Here is a 26257-nt window from a genome sequence, read left to right on the forward strand (position 1 = left end):
GATAGTATATTTTAAACTGAAGAATATGATTGTCTATTCACACTAAAGGAATAGCTTTCATTCCCTTGAGAAAAGCTTTTTGTTTCTATAGTATTTTTTTTCCCCCAAAACCACAAAAATCATTATTTGGGGACCTAACCTACTATCTCCTAGCTGGTGGCTCTGTAGTTATGCATACCATGCCAATATTTTGAAACTCTGGGCTTTATTCAACATTCTAATAGCTGTATTGTTGTGCTTCTTTTGTTACTGAAAGGGATTTCAATGGGTCCTATTTTGAGGCTCCGTTCAAACCTTGAAACACGTCTTTAAAATAGAAAGGGACAAAATTGGGGTTGTTTGGTTTTGTGAATGGGTAGAATCCATACTCTGTAAGTACATATTGCAATATTGCAGCTTTTACTTTCTGATGTTCTGGGTTCCTCCCACCCACCACTATGTAACAATTATGAATTATGTCTCCTGTTTTTTTTTTTTAATTGTATGTAGTGTTTGCAATTAGGTTTGTGAAGCGAAGCCTAGAAAAATAAGGAAAAAATAAGTACTATGGAGGGAGTTTAAAGAAATGAAGTGTTACGAAGATAGAATTCTAATGTAGAAAAACTGGCAATTGTAGGAGTAAGGTACTAGACATTCTTTCTACCATAGAAACTGTTTTGCATTTACTTTCTACTCCTAATCAAAGGAACAGATGGAAAATTAATGTAAATCATGAGACAAACTAAATCAAATACTTTTTTTAAAAAGTGAACTATATGTAAAACTATTATTAATATTATCCATCAATAAAATAATCTGGTGAAACCACTCAAACCAGAACCAGATCTTTTCTAAAGTTTTTGGACCTTAGTAAACAAAAAGTAAATCAAATCACTGTTTTAAACAAAGGCAAATAAAAAGGTACCTTTTGTTAGATCCCATCTCCAGGTTAAGTTTGAGTAAAGAAGACCATGGATATACTTCTCTCCCCTAGCCATTCCCAATGAAATAAAAAGAACCTCTCCCAACCCAACTAAAATGTTAATTTGTAGGAAAGGCACCCCATCTATTTGAGGTCTCACAAGAGAGATGTCATTTTCCTCTGTAGTTTTGTCTTGTAAGTAATGCCTCCTGCTTCCTACCCTACCTCCACTCCTTAGTGTCCCCCAGTTTGTACAGGAGAACACCACAAATTGGGTATGTGGAATTTTTTGGTTTGGCTTATTGCACCTTTCTGCAGTGGATTTTCAAGACAAGATCTAATCTCTGCAAGTGGAAGGCCTTGCTTTACGGGCATTAAGTTTCTTTATCTGCTTTATTGTGCTGAAAGCATGTAGATATTTGGATGCCTTGCATTTTTTTTAAACTAGCAGTATAATTTATGTAATATGATTTTAATGTCTTCAAATATGTATAAGGTTCATTTAATATATGTTTTTAAATCTTGGAAGTACAATTCTGCCCTATTTTTATAAAAAATATTTAATCCATACTCTTCTTGCATTTCTTTTTGTAAATGGAAGAAAAAATTGGAAAAAGCACTGATGTATTGCCATATATGGACTTGTGAAAAACTACTATTTTCTCTTTGCAAGAATTTACATATATAAGATGATATTTTGCAAGAATTTGCACATTCCATTCAGAGCAAAACTTTATCATTTCTAATAGCAAACATGGTCTTTCTCATGAACATGGCGAAATTGTGACATTTTTATTCCAGGTGGAAATTTGCCATTTTCATAGAGAAATTTCCCCATGTCTGTTGTGACAAATCCTATTTAGCCTGCAGAACTGATACAAATCCATAAAAACAGAAACTAATAAAATGTGTTTCAAAATCAGTAGATTAAAGACTTACTTTCTTTTTAGGTTACAAAATATTAAGTAAGTCTTTACCACAATATTTTGTAACAAATAATTAAGTTATCTTACTTCATCATCACTGAAGTAAAGAGAAAAATGTCAAACTTATCCAGGAAAGTAGAATTAAGATTTTTTTTCTTTGTTCTGTATACATACTTTACAATGAATGCATATTCACTGACTGATTTTTGTTGGCCTGTTAACTAATTTTTACTGGCTAAAAACTTTTTTCCTATCTTTACCCTTCTTAACTAAATTTAAAATAGAAATTTGAAAGTGAAATGTAATTTGTATAGAACAAATGGACTGTTTGACTAATATTTAAGTGAAAGTTTATGAACAAATATCTTTAGCAGGGCCTTTAGCTGATTGATTTAGACTCTTATTTTGATTCTTCAAATTTTATCACCATAAAAACATAAAAGTATTCAGAACAGGTTAATCATAATATATAACATTAATATACTGTTTTTACCAAATTTTTCCAAGTGTGAAGTTTAATGGACATCCCATGTGATTAATATTAGTTTGACTGACTTTTGTTTCTAATGTTTCTTGTTCGCTAATGAAGAGGAAACTCCAAATACCACTACTATGGGATTCGTGTCAAGCCAGATTCCCCTCTTAATCGTCTGCAAGAAGACATGCAGTATATGGCTATGAGGCAACAACCCATGCAGCAGAAACAAAGGTAGACTCTGAAGTTATCGTTGATATGTCCAAGCTATGTATTTCTTAGTTGTTCGGGTCTCCTTTTTTCTGAACAAATACCTAAGTATAAAAGAATGTTCTTATTGTTGGCATGCTTTCACTACGGATAGTTCTTAAATATGATTTAGAATTTCAGTGATCCCGCCTGTTTTCCAAATTTTTAAAAATTACTTATCAGTCAGCCTGTTTGGTCCCTTTTAAGTGTGACATCCCAAACTGTTCAGACAGGGAAATGAAACACAAACATAAGGAGCAAACCCAAGCAAATACCAACTGGAGAAATTGGTTTCAGTATTCATGAGCTTCTGACTTGCTATTCTGCACATCCCTCAAGTCATTCTTTTTGACACAGTATGAATTTTTGCAGAATGTTTGGGATGTCTTACATTTGCTTTGAATCCAACTTTCATAGATACAGAATTGCTGATATTAGAGTTGTAAGAGATCTCAAGCATTCATGAATGGATGGATGGATGATGGATGGATGGACGTATGGACAGATGGATGGATGAATGAATAGAATCATAGATCTTAGAATTGAAAAATATGTTAGTCTAGTCTGGCCTTAAAACCTTATGACAATCAAAGCATTAATAGTCTCTGTTTTTTTCAGATGAGTCCCAGAGAGGTTAAATGATTTGCACAAGCCCATAATGAAGTTGCATAGCCAAAAGGGCCTTCTAGTCCCATGTGACTTATGTCACAATTTAGAGTAAATAAAATGAAAAAATCCTTTCCTCTTTACCAGCATAGCTCAACCAAGACAGTAGTTATGATTTTTCTTTTCAAGTGAGCGTGCAGAATTAGGTAGGAGAAAGGAGGCCTCTGCATAGGTCCCAATGTAATGATCTGTAGTGATTAGTTGCCTTGGCCACATCTCCCCATCCATGCTAGTTCACTCAGAAGCATTAACTCTAAGGTAATGTCAGAGAAAAGAATGTATCACACAGTAATTGTATACTATTTAGTCAGCCAATACTGATTGAGTCTCTACTGTGTGTTAAACCCTGCATGCAGAGATAAGACACAGTTCTTATGTTTGAAGAGTTAAAAAATTAGAAGGGGAGGCACATGGAGAATGGGAAAAAAATGGAAGGCAGTCTGGGAAGTGCTGAAATTAAACTTTGATCAAGGAACTATCACAATACAGAGGAGTTTTCAGGAAACTCTGGGAGAAAGGGAGATTGGGAAGTTTCTAGAGAAAGTGCTATTTGAGTAGGAACTTAGAGAAGTCATAAAAAGAGAAATATTGAAGCAGAAGGAAAATTCACCTAGGGGTGAAGTCCATGATGTCTGTGGTAAATGGTCCATGATATATTTAGTGAGGTTGGTATTACAGAAGGAGAATCAAGGAGTTAATTGAGTAGTTTAGTGGGAGATGAGATCTTAAAAGTAGTTTGGATCATATATTAAGGGATTTGCTTGTATGTAAAGCTAATAAGTTTGTTCTTTGTGCAGAACATAGCTTTGAAGCTATGTAAGGCTTTGAAGCAAAACAATGAAACTTTGATTTTTTCTAGAGAGATGACTTTTTGATTTTGGGCAAGACATATTTAATGGAAAGAGACTGGAGGTAAGGATACTTGTTAAGTGGTTTTTTAACACAGTCATAATTTCCAGTGTAAGTTTACCAGACTGAAGACTCAGTTCAAGATTGGCTATTATATAAAAGGTATCTTAAAGGTTTTAGATTTTTTTTATTACACATTCTCAATCTTATTTTTTAATTGCTGATTCTTATTTTTTGATGTATAGCCAGTGAAAAATAAGGTCTCTGAAAAAAATAGTAAAATAAATTATAGACTAGTACCTCATAGAGTTGGATAGTACCTCATAGAGTTTGTGTGAGTTGCAATAAATTGTTACTGTTTTGGATTATGATTGCTTTTTGCATCTGTTAATGGCAGCACTTATAGCCTTTACTTTCTGGTGTGATTTCTGCACTCATACATAGCAGCACTACACAGTGGAGATGATGGTGAAATCAAGAAAAAGAAAGTTTGCTTCAGAAATAACATATACTCAAACTTAAGTATGAATAAAAACTTAATAAATTATACCTAGGAATTGAAGCCCATTATTTGACTGCAAGGAATCTCCTGTGATTTAACTATAAGGAATTCTAGCAAGCTTTCATAGAAACAGAAGCCTTCAAGGGACATTCTTTATAAAAAACCTGAGTTACATAAGTAAAGCCTAGGACTTTCTGTGGTCTCCTCATGAAACAGATTCTATAAAGATTAGCAAGCCATAAAAACCCCTACCTTCTCAGGATAGTGGTACTTGAGTTTGGAAACAGATAAAATATGGAGACGTTTGAGAAATGATATAAAAATCTCAGTAGTATTAATAAATTGAGTTTGATTGTTATTTCTTGTGAAACAAAAATGTGAAAGAGCCATAAAAGTACTGAAACTTCCTTTAATTTGTTGGGCTTTTTTAATGATACAAGTTTAGGATTATAGACAGTTGCTCTTAAAATGGTATCTTGCTAATTGATTGCAGTGTTAGTGTTGCCAATTGCATGGGCCTCTCTTATAGGGCAGCAGGAGTCTTCTGTGGTCTCTCTGAAGGAACCTGTCCACTGACAACACTTAACTGAAACCAATTACCCTGTTGTGCAGAAATATTTAGACAGGAAAGAAGGAGTTTCTTTTCATGGGTGTGTACATAGGCTAATTTAAGAATATTTGTTGAAAACAATGGGAAAAGAACTTCTTAAAATATATTTTATGGCTTAAAAAATTTTTTAATGATGATTTCAAAATTCAAATGATTCTGCTGAATACAGTAAAAATTATGTAAAGAGACTGCCAGTCTCTTGCAAAAATACGAATGACATGTGAAAGGTTTAAAGTATAAAATAGAAGATATTTCAAAATATTCACATTATTTGAATACTTGAAGGTTTATTAAATGTATCCATGTGTGCTTATCTTTCATAATGTAGATTTATGTTTTATATGTTATAGTGAAGAAATGCAAGTCTATGCAGTGATTATTTTGTTAATTGAATTCAACTTTTGGAACTCAATTTGTACATTTTTCTTGTGAATTTGGAATTATTGTTACTGTAGGGATAATAGTGATTATTGTTTTTATATAGCTCACAATTTCTTGAGCTCCTTTATGTAAGGTATCACTTGAAGGTTTGATAGGGTGGTAGAGGAGATCTCCATTTATCTATAAATCCAGTTCCCAGCAATACAACTGTATGGAACATAGCCATGAGTCTGAAAATAAATGTAAACAACTTCTGATTGGAAAGCAGATGTCACAGAGCCTGCAGTTTCACTTAGTTGAAAAGATGAAGCCATTCTCAAGCCATTTTACCTAAAATAAAGGAGATTAGAACCCACTTGGTTCACAGACAATCATGAACTATGACAGCTGGCAAGAAGAAATACAAGTAGACAGGCTCTTCTGTTTACTTTAAAGTTATTCAGTACAACAGTTTGTGGACACTCCGTGGAGGGGCAAATGGACTTAGGCACTCCAGTAGATACTTCAAATATCACTCTAATGACTAAAATCTAGCCTAACACAATATAACAACTGCTTTGCGTATTGATGGCATTATGGGTAATCAAGGAGAGGTAAAATACCATGGTTAAGGAGGCAGGAGAATGTGTAACAGTTTTTGTAAAAAAAACTTCTATTGAAAATACTTCATATGAAAATAATTTTTTTGCACTGAAGTGAGGTGATCTTCAGTTTTTGATGAAATTCACTCATGGACTAATTTGTTTACCCTAATTTAGATAATAAGTAAGTTAGATTATTTAGAGCAAAAAGGAGATCAGTAATTTCCAGCTCTCCAAACCAAGTACAATGTTTGCTGCAGTTTAGTTTTAATAATGAAAAGAAGTACATAGAGAGTATTGACACATATATTTTAGATATTTTTCCAAATTCCAGTAGTGAAAGCCAAATACTTTTGATAATGTGCTTGGCTGTGTTTGATCCCAGTAGCCGTTCTCAAAATATTAAATGTCATTTGTCATTTCTTCAACAAATACTTATCAATTGTTATTTGCATAACAATCTGTCAATCACATCTAAAAGACATAACACAGAATCATAGAGTGTTAGAGATGGAAGGAAGAGATCACCTAGTCCAACTTACCCTCTTAATGAGAAAACCGAAGTCCATAAAGTTTAAATAACTTATCCACAGTCATATAGCAACCAGGATAAGAACGCTTGTCTTTATTCTCATGAGAATTCCACCCTCAATGAAGTAAGATAACCCAAACAGAAACACACATGTAATAAAATTTTTGCATATGAAATAAAGGGAGAAATCACATTTTAATGAGTATGTTTCAAGTAATTGAGGAAATGTACTACCTCCTGCCTCTTTTCATGGTCTCTTCACGGCAATTGGATTCTGTGAAAGAATAAACCTTTCTTTCACAGGATGTGAAGTAAGAATGTCACTAAGAAGAGAGAAGAGAGGTCATTTAGAAAGATGGTACAGCAAGGCTACTTTTGTTTTGGCTGTAGATAGATGTAAAAGTATGCACATTCTTTTAGAAGTGAGAGGAAATTTAAGAACTTTTATCATTAGATGGCCTTTCTTAATATAGGGTTCAAAGACTAGTTAAACGAACCCTATATTTAGAATTGGAAAATGGGGAATTGAGTACAGACTACATGGGCACTTCTACAGAGTGTATGAGTTAACCTCACTGAGCCTCAGGTTCTTCATCTGCGAAATAGAAATTCATAATAGACTATCTCACAGATTGTTTTGAAGTTCAAGTGGAATTAAAGTATCTGAAATTTTGTTTAATAACTGAAAGTGTTCAAGTGTTAGATAATTATTATTGGGATCACTATTATATGATGAGTACTGGAGAAAAATATCTTTCTTATGGAATATTTAGTGTTTTGAAGGAGAATGAAGCCTGGCAGTTGGTCAAATTGGGCTTCCATTTCTCTATACCTCTAGGCCAGTGGTTTCTAACTTTGATTGATGTTAATAGTTTATCATTCCTTTCCTAGACATTAATGCCCTGGGGTCATTACAGAGTTAAGCATCTAGTGCTGGTAAATTGCTCTGAAGCAGCTGAGGGAGGCAGGAGTCTTTAGTGAGAAAATAATCAGGTGCCTGTGTAATTGGCTTTTGGATACAACTAAGGAATGTTGGCATTAAGATATTTAATGTTCACCGTGCCACTGCTCTTGTCCCTGATGTAATAATCGTCTTTTCCATTGAAGAGAGGACAAACATAAATAATCACAATTCAATAACTACCAAACTATAGTAATTTATGTAGTTTGTTAATAATAACAGTCACCACTTATGCTCCTAAGTAGTATTTATTGAACATTTAAAATGTTTTCCAGTAAACACATTACACGCAAGATCTCATTTGGCAATTATATTGTTACTTACTAATAAGGAAACTGAGGACCACTTAATTTTGCTGTATTCAAAAACTCACTAATTTATTCTTTCCTAGATAGAGCCTCAGATGCCTTTTTTGTTGTTGTTGTTATTGTTTATCTCTTGGCATCAGATGGAGCCAGATTGTCATTCTCTAAATAAAGAAGGTGGGAAAGGGTAAGAGATAAAAGAAGTGTCATGCATACTTGTAGCAAGAATATATCAGTTCTATATAGCTAACCATAAACCACCTATGCTTAGAGGACTCAATGAAGAAATTCATGAGATCAGGGAATCATGTCTTTCTCTTTCAGCACTGCATCCTCAGCACCTGGGAGAGCTCTAAGCACATTGTCAGTGCTCTCTAAATATTTGTTGAATGAATGTCCCACAACTCTGATTTTCGCCAGCAGCTTCAACCGCCTCCTTTACCTGCTGCAATTAACATATAGCCCATTTCAATTTAATTGTTTCTACCTCTTCTTGCCCAATTATAGATGTAAAGCTAATGAAGAGACAAATAGAGAGCCACCAATAAGAATTGAAGAGATGGAATACCTATATTAACCAGCAGGGTTGATGTTAAAAGTCATTTGGATGTATTATGAATATATTCATTGTGACATCAAAGTTAGTTACTATTCTAAAAGAATGGAGCTCTTCATATTTACTATTTTCTTCTGATCCATTAGTGTTTATATCACTTGGTTTATTTCAGACATGAAGTCATCTAAAGACTTTCTGGGACAGTTTTTTTCCAAAGAAGATTACAGTATTCCAGTAGAAAATTCTAGCCTCCTGACCTTGTTCTGAGCTCAGTATTTCAATTTATTCATGCAAATAAAATGATTGTGTAATTTCTGGAATTACAAAACATAATGATGATTCCTTTTGCCTGTACAGTTTATATTTTGTGTTTTGCATGTGCGTTTTTCAGCCATTTTGAAAGGATTTCCCAAATGTTTCATTTAATCTGTTGAAAATCCTTCCACCTGGTGTTGTTAGTTGAATGTAATGGTAAATATGTACCATTCTTGCCTTCCATTGGACTGTTTTAGTATCCATGTGTGTGGGATTGACAGAATGTTACTTTTACAATAGAGTTACAACTCTCCAAGTCCTAAATGGCAGCTATAACTAACCCCATGGAGGAAGATTCCTAATTATTTTCTAATTTTTCTGTGTTAATGACAGGTTTTATGCATACAGTCAGCTATTAAAGCATTAGAGTTTCTTTTATTTCTTAATCATTAACAACTTTAGCACTGATTGCCCATAGAGTTCCAAGCTGTTAAAATTATCATTTGCCTCTTACTAATTTTGAAACCAGGAGCTGTTTCATTATTTGATAAAGCACAGGTCTTTCTCAGAGCACACACAATGCAAGAGTACTAAGAGTTTACTCTGGGAAAACCGAATCTAAAAATAATTAATTTGTAAAGTAAATGGAAGTAAAGGGAGGAAAATACTCTTAAATATTTAAAAATTCAGTATTTTTAAAGGATTCAACAAAAAGGGTTTTTTGTTTGGCTTTTTTTTTTTTCCCAACAGAAAGCTCACCTGTTTTTTTTAATTTATTCTCCACATATGGTAGATTTGATAAAGTTTACGGTGATTATTTTATGAAGAGTATAGAGAGTCAGAAAATCTACACGTCATGTTTCAATGCTAAAATGTCAGTTGAAATTCAACCAAGGTTAACATAATGTAGAATTATTATGTGAGCCAATAGAATGTAAAAGACATCTTGGAAAAATTATTTTTATACCCAGCATTTTAAAAACCATGTGCCTATAGTGGCCTACCCATAATACAGTATGTGCTCAATAAATATTTGTTAAATTGATTTGATATATGTACAAAATCAGTTGATGATATGATAAAATCAAGCATGTTACCTTAAACATTTATTCATTCAAATATATTTATTGTACATTCCAAATACAGTTTTTTGAGAAAAATTAAAAATTGATGACTTATTTTATTTAAAATGATGTGGTTTTTTAAAAAAATATTATTTGATGTATTTCTACAACATTGGGCTGAAGGAATCTATTTGGGACCAACAGCCTCCTATGGACTAGGGCTATACAACCTACTTAAGAAATACCTCAGAGACTTGTTAGAATAACCAGTTCCTAAGCTCCACTCTCAAATATTTTGGGGGTGGGTCTAGGGTGAGCCTAGGCACCTGAATTTTTTGAGAAACTACCTAGATACTGATATGCACTTAGATTTCAAAACCAGTGATATATAATCTACAACCACTGTTTCTGAGAAGAATCACTTGCTACTGGTATTTGTTTAGCCTATTTTTAATGTAATTGTTCTTGACTTCCTGTTAAACTCCCTCCTTCTTTGGGAAGACACAAAATTCTGAGGTGAGGGTAGGGATAGGATATTTTCCTTAGTTAGGGTACCATGAAAATGAGGATCTAGGCTTTCTCAGTCCATTATTTCTGATTTCTAGGGATTTTTTCTAAGTTCTAATCCATTGCCAGAAATACCACTACATGATTCATTACTTAAAGCAGGAAAAGCAAAAGTTAGCACTACCTGGAAGCTCTCTCATACTTACAGGCCCACATTAGCCCTCTTGTACATGAGCTGTATTCCATATTACCTTCTTGATGTCATTCTTTATGGCACAAACCCATCCTAAACTTTATCCCTCGACCTTTTCCCAGGAGGCATAACATATGCTTCTGGCTTGCAGAGGTCCTGTAGCCAAGCAGCCAAGAATGGATGCACATATTGTGTCTTTGCTCAATTTTGTCCATCTTTCAATCCACTGTTCACCTTGCTACCCTTACTCTTGTGGTTAGAATGAAAACACTCATTTCCAAGTTTTAATATATTTTCTTCGTTTTTCTTTATTTCTACTGTGTATTATAAAATCTTTTCCTAAGTACTGACCTGCGTAGTTTCTCCAGAATTTACCAACTTACCTCCTTTTTTCCCCTGAAAGTTGATCTTGATGCATTTTTCATCTCCCACATAATATAGTTTATCTCTAATTAGTGTTTCCCACTCAGTATCATTAAGTATTATCATATGTTAATTATGATGCATCATGATTTTGATTCCTTATTAAAACTATAATCTCTCCTTTCATTAGGAACTTCCATTTGCAATACTAACAGCTGTCTCCATCTTCCTAAGGAAGTAGACAATCTTGCTTGTAGGCTATAGTCTTCCTAAGCATTGTGTGCAGTTAGATTGTGATGTAACATCTGTCTTTTGAAAACTTAGTCTAAGTGGAATATAAGTCATTTTCTTTTATAGTTAAATTCCATTTGCCCTTGATATTTGTGCCTATTAAGCATCTGTAGTATGTTAAATGCTGTGTAGGACAAAGAAATGTGGGGCAAAGCATAACTGGGCAAAGTCTTGTAATAACTTTACAATCCTGTATTAAAACTTAATGCAATTGAAGTCTATTGGAATTATTTTCATTTTTTCCTTCTCCAGGGTAAATACTAATAATTCAAATTCCTTTAACCACTTTTATTTAAGCTCCATGAATCCCAAATTCCATTAACTTAAATGAAGAAACATGGTTAAACAATTTTAGGCTATTTTATTAATGAGATACAATTCCATAGCTGAAAAGGGGAAGCTAAAATCAACTGAAACTTGGAATGAATCAATAAGGACAAGAAACTTTCCTGAACAAAATAAGGTTAAAATCATTCAAATCTGCTACAACAGAATGGTTAGCAATTGCTCTACCATACATGTACACAAAGTGCTTGCTTCATAAAGTTTCTTTGCTTCTCAAAGATGATTCTTTAAGGAGGAAAAAAAATCAGAAAAACATTAAATTTTTTATAAACAAGACATATAGCACATCACAACACTAACTCTTCTGTTATCTTTGGATATGGCCCCAGTTGTAAAGTACCTCCCAGAAGGTTTTTCTATTAAATAAAAGATTAGGCATGAGTTCTTTTCTCTCATTAGAAAACAGCAATCAATTTTTTGGTAATGAGGAGTCATCACTAAAATTATATTCATAAGGATGAAGAGTGCCGTACTGATTTCCAGTCTCTTCCCCCTCTGACTTTATTTTTTGTTTTTCATAGTTGTTTGTAAGATATTGTCACATAAGAAATACATGTAAATGTCATTATGAGAGATTTGGCAATTTTTTGAAAGTTTCATTTATCTGAGTTGTAATTGATAACATCGAAGATTGATTCATTTCCTAAGGCAAGCTGAGCATTAGTTTGTATGATGTTCTGCCAGGTTCAGTCACTTCATATCTGGTGTCAGCATGCAGGTGTCTTTGAGTATGTCCTGTTCATATATTAGGGGCATTGTTATTCATAGTAACTTCATATTAATGATGCAGTTGAATTATAATATCAGTATAGGGGTCAAGTGTCTGGATGGTGAGAATATTAGTTTATTTTGTTTGTAAATATAATTAGAAATAGGGGAAAAAAAGAATGGGAGGCCAGATAGCATAATGTGAATGTTATCTCTAGATAGTAAGTTTATTTTAGATTTTAATTTTTTCTTATGCTTTTCTGTTATTTCCAAATTTCTGAAATGAAGAAAAATAAGTGGAATCAGAGAAAAAGAAGAAATTACAGTTGCTGCTTGCTTATTTTGTTTTGCTTATCCTAGGAGACTTGGCCAGGTGTTTTTGTTTTGTTTTGTTTTTTGTTTTTTTTTTTTGGTGTATGATACTTCTTTTCCAAGACATCTTCCTTCTTCCCCATGCCACTGAAGCACATTTTTTCTCTCTTAGCTGTATGGAAAGTACATAAGTTCGTATGACTAGGATCTAAAGATACATAACTTTAGCTGACTTTGATTCTTCATTTTAATTTGATAAACTCTGTTTGTAGATGGATTCTTGCATATATTTTGCTACAAAATGATGCTTATGGCCTTTGTATTTGAGGATGTTGATAAGTGTCATGGAGATAAATGTGTTGAGATGCACGAAAGGTTCTAGGAAATATGAAAAACAATATGATAGGATTTGTAGGTTGATCATGTTTTAGAGATATTATCTAATTGAAAGCCATTCATCAACATTTCTCAGGCCTGAGCTCCTAGATCATTGTTCAGATTAAAGTTCCAATATATCCATTGGCCATTAAAAGTTACTTTCAAGCTGTGTATTAAAACTTAATCATGGACATCTTTGCTCCTGCTGTCCAAAGAAATACCTTATAATTCTTTCATTCTTAGGTAAATTTCTGGATTTCCAAAAATGGGTACCCTCCATGCACCCCTTTTCCCCTTTTTTCTTTTCACAATTGAAAAAAAAATATTGTATTCTAACTTTATGAGACTATCAAGGAAAAAAAAATCCTACAACTATCATGAGACATTAAAGAAGATAGTATGAAACTGAATGCTTTGGAAGTTTCGGGTAGTACAAAAAAGCAAGGAATAATTTGGTTTATTTGTTTTTTTCCATCTAATATTTTTAGGTACAAGCCTATGCAGAAAGTGGATGGGGTTGCAGATGGTTTCACAGGAAGTGGTCAACAGACAGGCACATCTGTTGAGCAAACTGTAATTGCCCAAAGCCAACATCATCAACAGTTTTTAGGTATGTTAAGGTGTAATGCATATTAGTTGCTACTAGGATTTTGAAAAGAGAACAATGGTAGTGTTTTCTCCAAGTGCAATGTCTATTATAGATGTCAATGACATAGAAAGATTTTTTTGGTGCCAAAATTATGCACATCATATGTATAACAGTCCTAGTTCATGTCTGCCTTTCGTGTTTATTAGAGCTTATTTTTAAAAATCTCAAGCTGTATAGGACTTTTATGCATATGAATTAAAGACTCATTGCTATGAAATTGTTTTCCAGAATTTGTATTAATTGGCTTTTGTGATCAAAATTATGTTGTTTACTTTCAGTAGTAACTTCAAGTGCCAAAAAGAATTCTCATTTCCTGTGTATAAAGTTACACATGCACAGGCTCAGATTAGAAAAAAAATTTTTATAAACTTTTTAAAAGTAATTTATTCATTTAAATTAATCACAGTACTTTCTTTTTGTAATTTTTTGTAATTTAAAGATGGAATACATATTTCTTGTTATTGAAAGAGTTAGGAAGAAAAACTTGCATATTTTTCATATTTTTGCCATAGCCAAAGGGGCAAAAAAGTGGCACTTTAATTTAATTGACAGCTCTTCTAGAGATGAACATGCATATTTTCCATATAACGAGTCAAGATAAGTAGAAGCTATCAGAGAGTGACTGTGTGTATGTGTCTGTGTGTGTGTATATGTGTCTATGTGCACTTTCTGACAAAGACAACTAAAATAGACTCTCAGATTGGAATCATTACTGAAGTTGAAAACATCATGGCAGCATTTCTCAGACTGAAGTCCTCGGGTTATATTCTTGGGGACCCTTGGTCATTCAACAAGAATTTTATTTTGTGATTTCACTTCAATTATCATCTTAAAAACTAAGAATATTCTGGATTACTTAGAAAACTAGAACTAAATACCGTTCTGCAATTTTAGTTTCCATATTTGTACCTGGATTTATGATAAGATAGGCACCAAAATGTCTTACATTAATTGTCCAGAGCTAATAAGAAAAGAACAGAGAGAGAGACTTACTATGTAAATTACGCCTCCCTCACAAGGGAAGCCTAGATCATGTCCCTGGATTCTGTGTGGAGGAAAGTTTCACAGTCATTTGTGCATAGAAGAGTAATGGGAGAAGCAGCCACCACAAAGCACATGTTGGTATAGACCTGTCAGAACCAAAAGATCCTCTGCTGCAGCAGTCAATACTGATCCTTGTTGCAAGAGATAACTTAGTTACAGGACAAGAGCATCATCCATCACATCAAATTAATGTTGTTAAGTTGTATGTTATTTTTGTAGTTTTCTTTGTATCCGCTTTGTAACTCTTTAGGTTTATAACTCTATAACAATTAAGAACATAATGATTTTAAAGCTAGTTTTTTTATGTAGTTAAGTAACATAATAAAAATATCTAAAATAGGTACTAGCAAACTCGAGATATTTTTCTTTTAATAGGGGCCTTGTGTTGAGAGAAACTGTGATATGCAGTATACTATTTGCAGTACAATTGTAGTGCAGATTTTGTTTCTAGAAAATTCTTAAGTGTTCCCTTCAGTTTTATATTTTGTGCTGATGATGGTGCTTAGTTTTACTTGTAAAATATTAATATAAAAAGTCCTTGCTCTCTGGACCCCTGACCTTTAAAATTTGTTTTTCTTTTTGGTCTTCTTAAATTTTCCCTCATTAATCTGTAATTGGCACCATACACAATAGCTTTTTTCTGTTCTGTTGTCATGGTAACAGATGCATCTCGAGCACTTCCAGAGTTTGGAGAAGTTGAAATCTCTTCTCTGCCAGATGGTACTACCTTTGAGGATATCAAGTCACTGCAGAGTCTTTATAGAGAGCACTGTGAGGTAAGTCTTTTCAAATGTAGTATGAACACATGCTAGGTTTTGCCAGACAACTTGCTAAAATAAAATAATCAAGCTTATTCCTAAAGGACAGACGAACTTAGCACTAATTCTTTTGAGCATATCTTTTAGCACTAACAAATTCATTTTTCTTCTTTCTGGTCTCAGAGTGGAGAGATGAGAAATGCAGAAAATTGAGAATAAATTTTATTCTCTATTTCTTAAGCCTATCCTGATATGAATCCTTTGATGTAGGAATTCCACGTCTACATATTTGTCCTACAAAAATACTAACATATGGGTGACAAGAGAAGCGTACAAGGACATTTGTTGCGTTACTTTTAAATGCAAAAGATTGGTTATAATTAAAGGTTGATTATTATTTCTTTATCTAATAGGGAGCTGCATAAATAAAATATGGTATTAATACAATCTTTAGAGTAGAATACTATACAGCCATCAAAAAGAATAGGAAACTCTATAAACATACCAAAATGGATCACTTCGAGATTTAATATTAAAGGAAAAAGCAAATGCAAAAAATTATGTATACATATTTTCACTTCAGTGAAAAATAACATGGGTGTATATGTATGTGTATATATGTATGTATCTTCCTTTTCCTTCCAAAAGGAGGAAAAACAAGAAAATGTTAACAGTGGTTGCCTTTGTGAAGGAAACTGGGTGACTGGGAGTTAGAGGGGAGAGACTCAACTTTTCAACAGACCAGTTTTATCTTTTGAATTTTATATCATGCGTATATTTCTATTAAAATAATTTCTGGAAATGTTTAATAAAGCACCTTACGTGTTCTTTCCAGGGATCATTGAGGCTCCAGTTTTGTTTGTTTCACTTTTGTGGTTAATTAGTGTTCCTTTTGGTGTTTTCTAGCCAGCTCACCTGGCAAAAAGGGAATAATGGATTATAATAAGAGTTTTCTCGAGTGCTTCTCCTTTTGAAAGAAGAGTCTATTTAGAATTTAAGTAGCTTTATTCTAGGGATATTTGTGATCTGCTTAGGAGTAAAAGATAATCCTTTGGATTTCCTGGGCAGTCCTCCTGGCTGCTGATAATGCAGTATGCAGTAAGAGGTCTTAGCTCATAGCATTAACAGATATTTTCCCCCACTTCAGAAATAAGAATTGCTAGAGCAAATCTGAGTGCTTGTCAAGGGTACTAGATTATTAACAACTGAGGGCAGGTTCTCTCCTTATTAACATAGCATGTTCCAGAAGTGTTCTTCAGCGTGCCCTACCGGTTCCCAACATTTCTTGGAATGATGAAAGCACTTAATATTCATTTTCCTTTGACTACTATGCTTTTACCCATATTAGAGAAGTTCTGGATTTTCCTTATGTATATAGAAAAAAATTATTCCTTTCTACATCTATCATCTTATTCAATAAAGATTTGTATAAAGATTCTCTAAACAATTTCTCATTCCTGCGTGTTCAAGTGAACCTTGCTTTAAGCAAATCAACCTATATGGAATTTTTTTTTTTTTTTTTTTTTTTTTTTTGAGACAGAGTCCCACTCTGTCACCCAGGCTGGAGTGCAATAGTGCAATCTCGGCTTGCTGTAACCACCACCTCCTGGGTTCAAGCGATTCTCCTGCCTCAGCCTCCCCAGTAGCTGGGATTACAGGCATGCACCACCATGCCCCACTAACTTTGTGTATTTTTAGTAAAGATGGAGTTTCACTGTGTTGGCCAGGCTGGTTTTGAACTCCTGACGTCAAGTGATCCACCCACCTCAGCCTCCCAAAATTGCTGGGATTACAGGCATGAGCCACCACGCCCAACCTATGATGGATTTTTTAAAAATTTCTCCTATTTATTCAAAATGTAAGTTGGAGCATAATTATTTATATTGCTACAAAACATACAGTAAGATTATTCTAAGTGACAAACTCGCCTGAATAAGGTTGAAAGAGCCTTTGGATTATAAGATTTTTATTAACATACCATTTTCAAAAATAAATATACTTTATACAAAGAAATAGAGGCATGTATTATAATCTGTGTGGAAAATGGCAGTCCACAGAATGATCCCCATTTATTTCAGAATTACCAGTGTTCATGCCGTCTCTCTCATGGGGTTGAGCTGCATATATAAAAAAGAAAAATTCTAATTATTTTTTCCTCTTAATAAATATTCATTTTGAATAAATATGAAAAAACTTTTGAAATACAGCTGCCTGAATCTCATATGTAGTCCCATAGTCATTTGCCCTAAGCCAGTAGAATATGGATTATTTTAATTTATATTTGCCTATATATTTTAGTCTGAACATATTTGAAAGTAGGTGGACAAATGATAAAATGTTTTATTCATGTGTAAAACTGCCTCAAATGAAGCTGTTATGAATGTCTTTTTTGAAAGAGTTATTTGAGATTATTTAATTTGAAGAGATACTGAATTTAAGATACACTGATTATATTTAACATTTCCTACAGTACATATTTTTAAAGAAAGATTAATATACCTACTTTGCCTATTATTGGGAATTCTCACAATTTGTTTATCAAAGATATTTTTGTATCACTAATTTGTTATATAAGGAACAAGTATAACTTTTTATACAAGTTGCTGAAACACTTTTTAATTTTAATGTAGGTTAAAAGAAAAGTGTTCTTACAGCAATCTCTTACATAGAACTATGTAAGGTATTATGTATAAGGTATTAATAGTTGCCTCACACTTTTAGAGATGTCTCTTGGAATGTGCCTAAGCTACAATTGAGAAAGCAGTTAAAAAATTTGCTGCTTGAGAATATTTTGATCTTTGCTAGGATGAGGGACATCTACATGCCCTTTATTTTCAGGACTTGCATTTTGCATTTTTATTGTTACTGAGGACTGTGTTAATTAATTTGTCTCCCTATCTTCATTTTCAATATTTAACTACTTGCAACATTTTATACTTTTAGAACATATTTCATATCAGTTATTCTCTGTATCATGCATAGGGCCAGCTCTATACAGGTGGCCCAAACTCGACAAACATGAAGTTATGGTTGCTGTTTTTGCCTACATTACTCTGATAGACTCTCTAGATTGTCCCCCGATTTATTTTATCTTCCATGAATTTTATAGATATTTGTGGGGCTGTTTTACCTTCGCCTCAAAGGTGATGACATCAGTCATACTATACTGACTACCTTTGTCTTTTAATTCCCAAAATAATCACACAATCATGTGTTATTGGCACAAACAAGTTATTCTTTAGTTTTATGCCTGCTTTTACCTGAAGACTTATTTACAAACTAATTGCAAAGGCAGGGTAAAATTAAATATCATCATTGACAGTTAATAGGGAAAGTGGTAGATTTAAACACCATAAAAAAAAAAAGTCTTTGATGCATCTGGGAAATAGTTCCAGGAGATTAAATTAAGGAGAAAGAGGAGGTGAGGCCCCTGAGATTTGAAAAGTAGATAGTCTTAAGGTTGTTCTGTAAAGGAGATGTACAGAGATAGGATTGGATTCTCTTTAATGTTGAATGCTATACCCAGACAGGCAGTATCCACTGAAGGCCTGCTGACTCCATGGTTTCTGCCCCAGCCTCTGTTTACCTGGGAACACACTGGAACCCGTGGTCAGCTTCCTTAGACAAAGCTAGTTCAGCCCTAACTCCATCTGCCACACAAAAGCAACTCCACACCCTTCACTTCCACCCACTTTGATGGCCAGTGGTTACCTAGCCCTAAGAGGACTGCTGTAAATTGAATCTATGTTCTATACCCTTCTAGGTCTGAGAATAGGTAGGGTGACAGTAACTGTAGAGGCAGAAGAAAGCAGTAGGTAAAGGAATGAATGAATGAATGAATGAATGTAACTAGAGAGGAAGGAAAGTAAGAATGAAAACTGGAAGAAAAAAGAGGTAGAAGTGAGGGTGGCATGAGTACATTATGAAAAGAATGTTATCCTGCTTAATTTTCCAAGAGTTTTTTTCCCCCCCTTTATCTTCTTGCTAGCTGGTTTTTTTGTTGGTTTGTTTTTTGTTTTTCTTCCACTTCCTTTGGTAAAATTTAGTGTGGTTTCAGCATGTTAACTTATGACCCCAAGGGAGAACTTGACCATATAAAATCTTGTCATGTTAGGTTGTCCTCACACAGTCGCATAAGTAATATTGTAAGGTAATACTGGTACCATTTTGTATTTTAGGCAATATTGGACGTTGTTGTGAATCTTCAATTTAGCCTGATAGAAAAATTGTGGCAAACATTCTGGCGCTATTCTCCCTCTACTCCAACTGATGGCACTACTATTACTGAATCGAGGTCAGAATCAACATCTTTTCCAATTCATTTTCATGGCTGAGTAGATGTCACAGCTAATAAATTAGAGATATGTATACCAGTTGTGAACCTTACCTGATGACATTAAGTGAATAGATTGATGTTTTGGCCATCCTAGAAATAAACCACGAACTGCTCTCTTGAGGTTTCAGTGTGTGTATATAACTCCCATTTGTATTGATTTGGGGGACTGTGGTAGTTATTTCATCCTCATGGAATTACTATCATATCTGCCTTTCATACCGTCAGAAAATACGAATGTGCATAGACAGCTCTGGGGGAGTGTTTTATATATATGTCTCTCTCTCTCTATATATATAGCCAGCTGTATGGCACCAGTGCAATAGTGGTATAGTTCTAACCTCAGTAATATTTGGTAAACTTAAACTATTTTTAAAGTCCATTTTCTTTTTTATCCTCATTTGCCATCTATTCATTTGCTACATTTATTCACACCAGCAATCTGAGTGAAATAGAAAGTCGACTTCCGAAAGCAAAGCTGATAACTCTGTGCAAACATGAGTCTATCCTGAAATGGATGTGTAACTGTGACCATGGGATGTACCAGGCTTTGGTGGAGATTCTCATCCCCGACGTCCTTAGACCTATTCCTAGTAAGTTAAATGCAGACGAGTACGGATGCTTTTGTTCTCATACATTCCACCCAGGAAGTTTTGAGAAGTGACATTGCAATCTATAATGATTCTAATTTCATTTAGATATGCCAGATAGAAAACATGCAACACAGAGTATTGCGTGAAAGCAGCCTAGAGCAAAACAGTAGTAAAAGGGAAAAGATGATCTATTTTTCAGTCTGTCTTATGTTTTTCTTTTTTTTCTTTCTTTCTTCCTTTTTTTTTTTTTTTTTTTTTTTGATAAAAAAGCCAACCTGTAGATGTAACAACCCAAGTAAACTAATTGCAAGAACACTAGCAGGCCGGTCAACCATGTCAAAATTATTCTACCCAAGGACACAGTCCCCTTCATAAAGCCAAAAATTATGGAAACCTGTCATTGCTAGGCCAACCTCCTTCATGGTTGCTTTTGATTTGAAGTGAATCTATCTTGATTTCCACTGAAGTTGAATTCCATTATAAAAGCATTTACTTTGTCACCTACATCATGTTAAGAACTACAAATGCAGTTTCCATTAACAGTAATGGTTAACTGGCATTTTAAGAGAAAAATCTTTGTAACTACACAAGCATTGTAATCCCACTACCAAGAAAATGGGAATTACATAGATAGGTTAGATTATCTTTTTAAGTGATGGTGCTTTTTAAACTACTTTGTAGCAAACAAAGCTATTTTCTGCAAATATCAATGATATAAATGCTACCACAGATACTGTTAGAAGCAGCTGAAACTATTTTATGCCTACATCTATATGAGTACACACTAGTGACCTTAACTTTTTAAGAAATGAGACAGTTTCTACTCTGCATTGACATTAATAAAGTAAAAGCAAGCGTAGAGCTTGTGAAATTCGCTACTGTGTACTTATACTATTCACGGATGATTTGTGTTAAATTATTCTAGAAAATACAAAAATAGGAATTTAGTAGAACAAAAGGGGAAGATATTAACATTTGTATGCTTATACTTTCTTTTTTTCTAAATAACAATAGACAGCAGTAGAAGGTATAAGATCTTTAATATGTTCCCGACCACCTTAAAATATATGCTTAAACATATTTCCAGATAATATTAATGAACACACATAAATTTATATAGGAAGAAATAAAAAAAAAACTTAGCTGACATTATCTCACAGTTTTGTAAATTGCTAATATAGTCTACTCTATCACCAAGTTTCCTGACTAAAGGTTGATTAAAAATGGTGTTATGGAAAGTTTCACTAGCTAAACTCTCTACTGATTTATGTTCCAGAATCGGATTTTCCTTGTTTTTCTCTTGCTCCCTGTGTTCTGAGTGATAATCTCTAGAGATGTTTATGAGAAGTTGCATAGAGTAGCTCGTTAGCCTCTGACATCTTACTACCAACATAAAGTTTTTCTCATGAGATAAAAGAAGGGATGTCAGCAAGTACTTTCTTTTTTGAGGCAAATCAGCAACATCAGTATTCATTAAACAGTTCTAACATCTTTTGCTTCTATAACAGCACCATAAGACTTTAACTTGTGAGTTTAACAGTTCTCTATTTTAAATCTTGTATCAATTTTAGTTTAATTCAAGCCCATAATTTTAAGTACACAACACACTGACCTTTGTCTTTTGCAAATTTTGATTTTTAAAAACAGTTTATTCTGTCAAATAGCTTGTCTCTAAATTAAGCAGACGCCCAAATAGTTTTATACTCTCTCTGAAATTATAAGATGCATTGATATACCATCCTACCAAGGAAATTTGGAAATTTAATTCCCATTCTACAATGAGGTGTAACAAAATAAAGCTTAAAATACAACTTAGATAGCTGTTTTCTGGTTGTATGCATTTTAATATTAATCTTGAGCAGGTTGAGACAAGTCAGCGTTGGAATAGAATTTAAATTCCAAACCATCCATTCATGAGCCTTTGAAAGTTGTCAGAGTCAATCTGCACAATTTTGTACATACATGAATCCCTATAGAGAGAGCAAACTTAATTTTATTTTTAAAAATTGTATTTTCCTGGCTACTAGCACTTCACTGTACCATTTTCTGTCCAGATGGGATTTCTTTTTTTAGCTAAAAAAAAGTCTGCACATCACACTAATTTAATGTCAGCTTGAAGCTACTATATTCTAAAATACATTTATCTGAAAGTGAAAAAACGTTAATTGTATGAGCACTCAATGGGTAACACTTAAATGTACAATTACAAGTATAACCAAAGGTGGCCCAGAATATCATTTAGTAGAAAAAGTGAAAATTCACAATTATTTAAAATGCAAAATATATCTTTTCTTATCTAATCACCCTTGCATTAAATTTATCTAGATAAAACAGGCCCATAATAAATATTTTTAAAGTAACATTTATATATTTGGGGGTTATTTTTCAGATTAAATAATTATTGTATATTAATTGTAGGAAAAATGGAAAATGCAGATTGCCAAAATGAACCTTGAACAAAATTTTACTGTTTCAAAAGGGATTATTAATTTTTTTCACTCTTTTTCATTTCCATTCATGCCTGCCCTCCATGGTTTTAGCACATAATACAACAGAAAAATATTTTTCTTTCTTTTTTCCTTTTTTGGCTAATGTGGGAAGCTTTGAAGGTTTCAAAAGATTGGTTCTCAAGAAATTTCCAATTCAGTGTTTCCAGTTACGATCCTTGTGGTTAAGGATCTGCACTGCTTGAGTGTTTTTCCTAACCAAAATTTAGCCCGTTCCAGTCTCGTCTCTCCAGTTTTTAACAGTTAAACAAATCTCTTAAAAATGCATTTAGTTGTCTTTATTATTGGAATAGTAAAATTTATATTGTTTGCAAATAACTTGAGTAAGTGAAATTATTTATAAAACCTGGTTTTAACAGAAGCATAGAGAATCATGTCAGACTCATTTGACAACAGAAAGAAAAACCAAGGAATTTAAGCCCATCAGTAACATTAATATTCTTGGGGACCTTGGCCCAAAATATAACTGTGTTTCTTATAGTAGCATATTTTGATACCTACCCCATTATAGAGAACCTACAAAGATGAATTTTATGTTGTAGGTGCTTCAGGCACTTATCTATTAAATGTCTATAATTGTCCTCTATACTACTATGGAGCCTTGGGCACAGAGGAAGTAAAATACTATTAACTGAATTACTTGTTGTACAAGAAAAGTATTCTGTCTCCTACTATATAGCAATCTCAGTAAGCAGATTTTTTCTTATTAAATAGTCATAGTCATCACTGATAACTGAAGATACTTCTAATTATTTTTATGACCACCATCAAATCTTCTGTCATGGGACCTATCCCTATTTCAGGTTTTAACAGATATGTCAAGAATACAGAATGAGCTATTTTAGGAATATCTTAAGAATATGGGTTTCCGGCCGGGCGCGGTGGCTCAAGCCTGTAATCCCAGCACTTTGGGAGGCCGAGACGGGCGGATCACGAGGTCAGGAAATCAAGACCATCCTGGCTAACACGGTGAAACCCCGTCTCTACTAAAAAATACAAAAATCTAGCGGGGCGAGGTGGCGGGCGCCTGTAGTCCCAGCTACTCGGGAGGCTAAGGAAGGAGAATGGCGTGAACCCGGGAGGCGGAGCTTGCAGTGAGCTGAGATCCGGCCACTGCACTCCAGCCTGGGCCACAGAGCGAGACTCCGCCTCAAAAAAAAAAAAAAATATGGGTTTCCCTAACAGCAATTTTATCATACTGATCTTTTATCTCTACCTGCCAAATGAAATGGAAAATAATTGCCCAAAAATTTCAATTCAGACAATTTTAATTTTTACCTTTTCAACAAGGATGAGAGAGAATTACTCCAATTCATAGATTCTAAGTAAATAGATGCATAGAGAAACAGAGAAAGCTTTGCATTATTTTTCTTTTTAATAAAAGAAATGGAAATAGATTAAGAGCTTGAAAGAACAAGACGAAGAATTTTAAAGAAAATACATAATCTTTAGCACAAAACTGTTAATGAAAGGAGTGTTTTTTCCAAGCAAGAATATTCTATAAGTATATTCACAACTGGTATATGTTGCTGTAAGCAAAAATGTTTGAATCCTTTCTTTCCCAAAAAAGTGTCACAAGTATCCGGGAACAAAATAACTTTAAAAGAAAAAGCCCAAAATATAATTCTTGGATGCTTTAAAAATTAGGAATAATGTTAAATAAAGTTTTATCAATGAGGACAATATGAGTTCTGTGCTATATCAGATATTGTGTACGAGCATTTTCTTTTATTCTAGCACAAATATTAATATTCTTTCATACCTTTTTTATTCTGCTTTTATTCTTTAATGTTTAGGTGCCTTGACCCAAGCCATTCGAAATTTTGCAAAAAGCCTTGAAGGTTGGCTTTCCAATGCCATGAACAACATTCCACAGAGAATGATACAAACCAAGGTATACTTTATGTCCTTGCTTTTTCTTTTGTGTTTAGGAAATTATTCTGAACTGTGAACTTTACATCTATCCTATCAAACGGTATTATGTAAAATGTTAAGGTTATAATATACATCATCTTTTAAAACTGATTTTTATATTTGTATTTTATAACCATGTAATAAAGAACTTGCACAAGAGATGTTTGGCAATGTTCCTTTCAAAGAGAATAGGGAAGCATTTCAAGCGTGGTGCATTTACAAGCCCTTTCTAAACAATATATTAGGTATATATATTCTAAATTATATATATAAGAAAGATATAAACTATGTGTTTAATTTCAGATATTAAAATAATAGCCTAGAATATTCAAATAGTTTTCATTTGAAGGAATTTTCTATTTCTAAAATTTCTTACTGTACCTATCATATCCTGAAAAATTCATAGAAATTAATATTGTTTTGCTTTTTCAGGATGTTTTGGTGTTTTTCTAAACACTGGAGGATGCTTTTGTGAATCAAGTGAACAATTAAGTCGTAGTTAATCAATATATCTCAGGAATGTGGATTATTTAGCTAGAGATATAAATTTTAGTCTCTACTTTGTCTCCTACTAGCCATGTTACTTTCAGTTAATCTGTGAACATATCCCCATAGCAAGATTGGACTAATCCTAAATTTTATTTAAATTTTGGTACCAGAAATCACATTTGTGGCTTCTTGTCAATGACTGTATTTACTGTCAGACTCCAGCAATATACTTTGCCTTTGAATCTGGGGGCAGAGTTGGTCAATTGAAGTTATTTTAGCTGATAAACCTCTGTGGGAACATAAGTAGCCTCCAGTTCGTTCACTTGGGCTTAACGTTTGCAATAAAGCTTTCTCTCTCTAAAACATATATAGAAGGCAACATTTCACTGATATGCCCATATTAGATTGTTCCTCTAGAGCTGTGCTGTCACAGTAGGGCCAGCCACATGTAGCTATCAAGTAGGGCCAGCCTCATGTGGCTATTTAAATTAGAATTTTAAATTAAGTGAAATGAAAAATTTAGCTCCTCAGTCACACTTGTTACATTTCGAGTGCTCAGTAGCCTCCTCTGGCTGCTGGCTACCCATGTTAGGCAGCATATATGTAGAGCATGTCCATCATTGCAGATAGTTCTTCTCTTTGGCAGTGCTGTTGTAAAGTACCACATTGAGGTGTGCAAAAAAGGAGGTGGTCTTTGATTATGATCGAGGAATCCTTTCAACTTTCGGTCACATTTATAACAATGCCTCAAACAGCTAAAAGCACTTCCCTTCCCAGTGTTGTCAAAGTGAATGTGGTAACAATCCAGTTGCAACATTGGCCGTCTCATTGACCTCCAGAGTTTGCTTGAATGATTCACCAGAATGATTCACCACAGTAGAGGGTGCCGTCTGTTCTTCTGGTTTCACTGATATGCAGTCTCTTTTCCTCTCCGCATTCAATTAATAGACATAATTTACCCTGACAGAGAAAACAGCATTCCAACTTCTGTGGCTTTTGGAAGCAAAATGCCCAGGTCAATTCCCATCACTAATGGAGTTTCTTTGCAACCTTGAGCAAG

General features: G+C 33.7%; 1 protein-coding gene across 3 annotated transcripts in view; it reads left to right on the plus strand.

Annotated features, from left to right (window-relative positions):
• Positions 1–26257, plus strand: part of RFX3 (regulatory factor X3) — a 311489-nt gene that overhangs the window by 233881 nt on the left and 51351 nt on the right. For all 3 annotated transcript variants that reach the window (XM_025360417.1, XM_025360416.1, XM_025360418.1), the window contains 6 exons: positions 2417–2536; positions 13399–13520; positions 15267–15379; positions 19540–19655; positions 20133–20287; positions 24591–24688. In XM_025360417.1, coding sequence (XP_025216202.1) covers positions 2417–2536; positions 13399–13520; positions 15267–15379; positions 19540–19655; positions 20133–20287; positions 24591–24688 — 724 coding nt within the window. The remainder of the gene's footprint in view (positions 1–2416; positions 2537–13398; positions 13521–15266; positions 15380–19539; positions 19656–20132; positions 20288–24590; positions 24689–26257) is intronic.

The sequence above is a fragment of the Theropithecus gelada genome, chromosome 15 (assembly GCF_003255815.1).
Source record: "Theropithecus gelada isolate Dixy chromosome 15, Tgel_1.0, whole genome shotgun sequence".
In the NCBI taxonomy this organism is placed as follows: domain Eukaryota; kingdom Metazoa; phylum Chordata; class Mammalia; order Primates; family Cercopithecidae; genus Theropithecus; species Theropithecus gelada.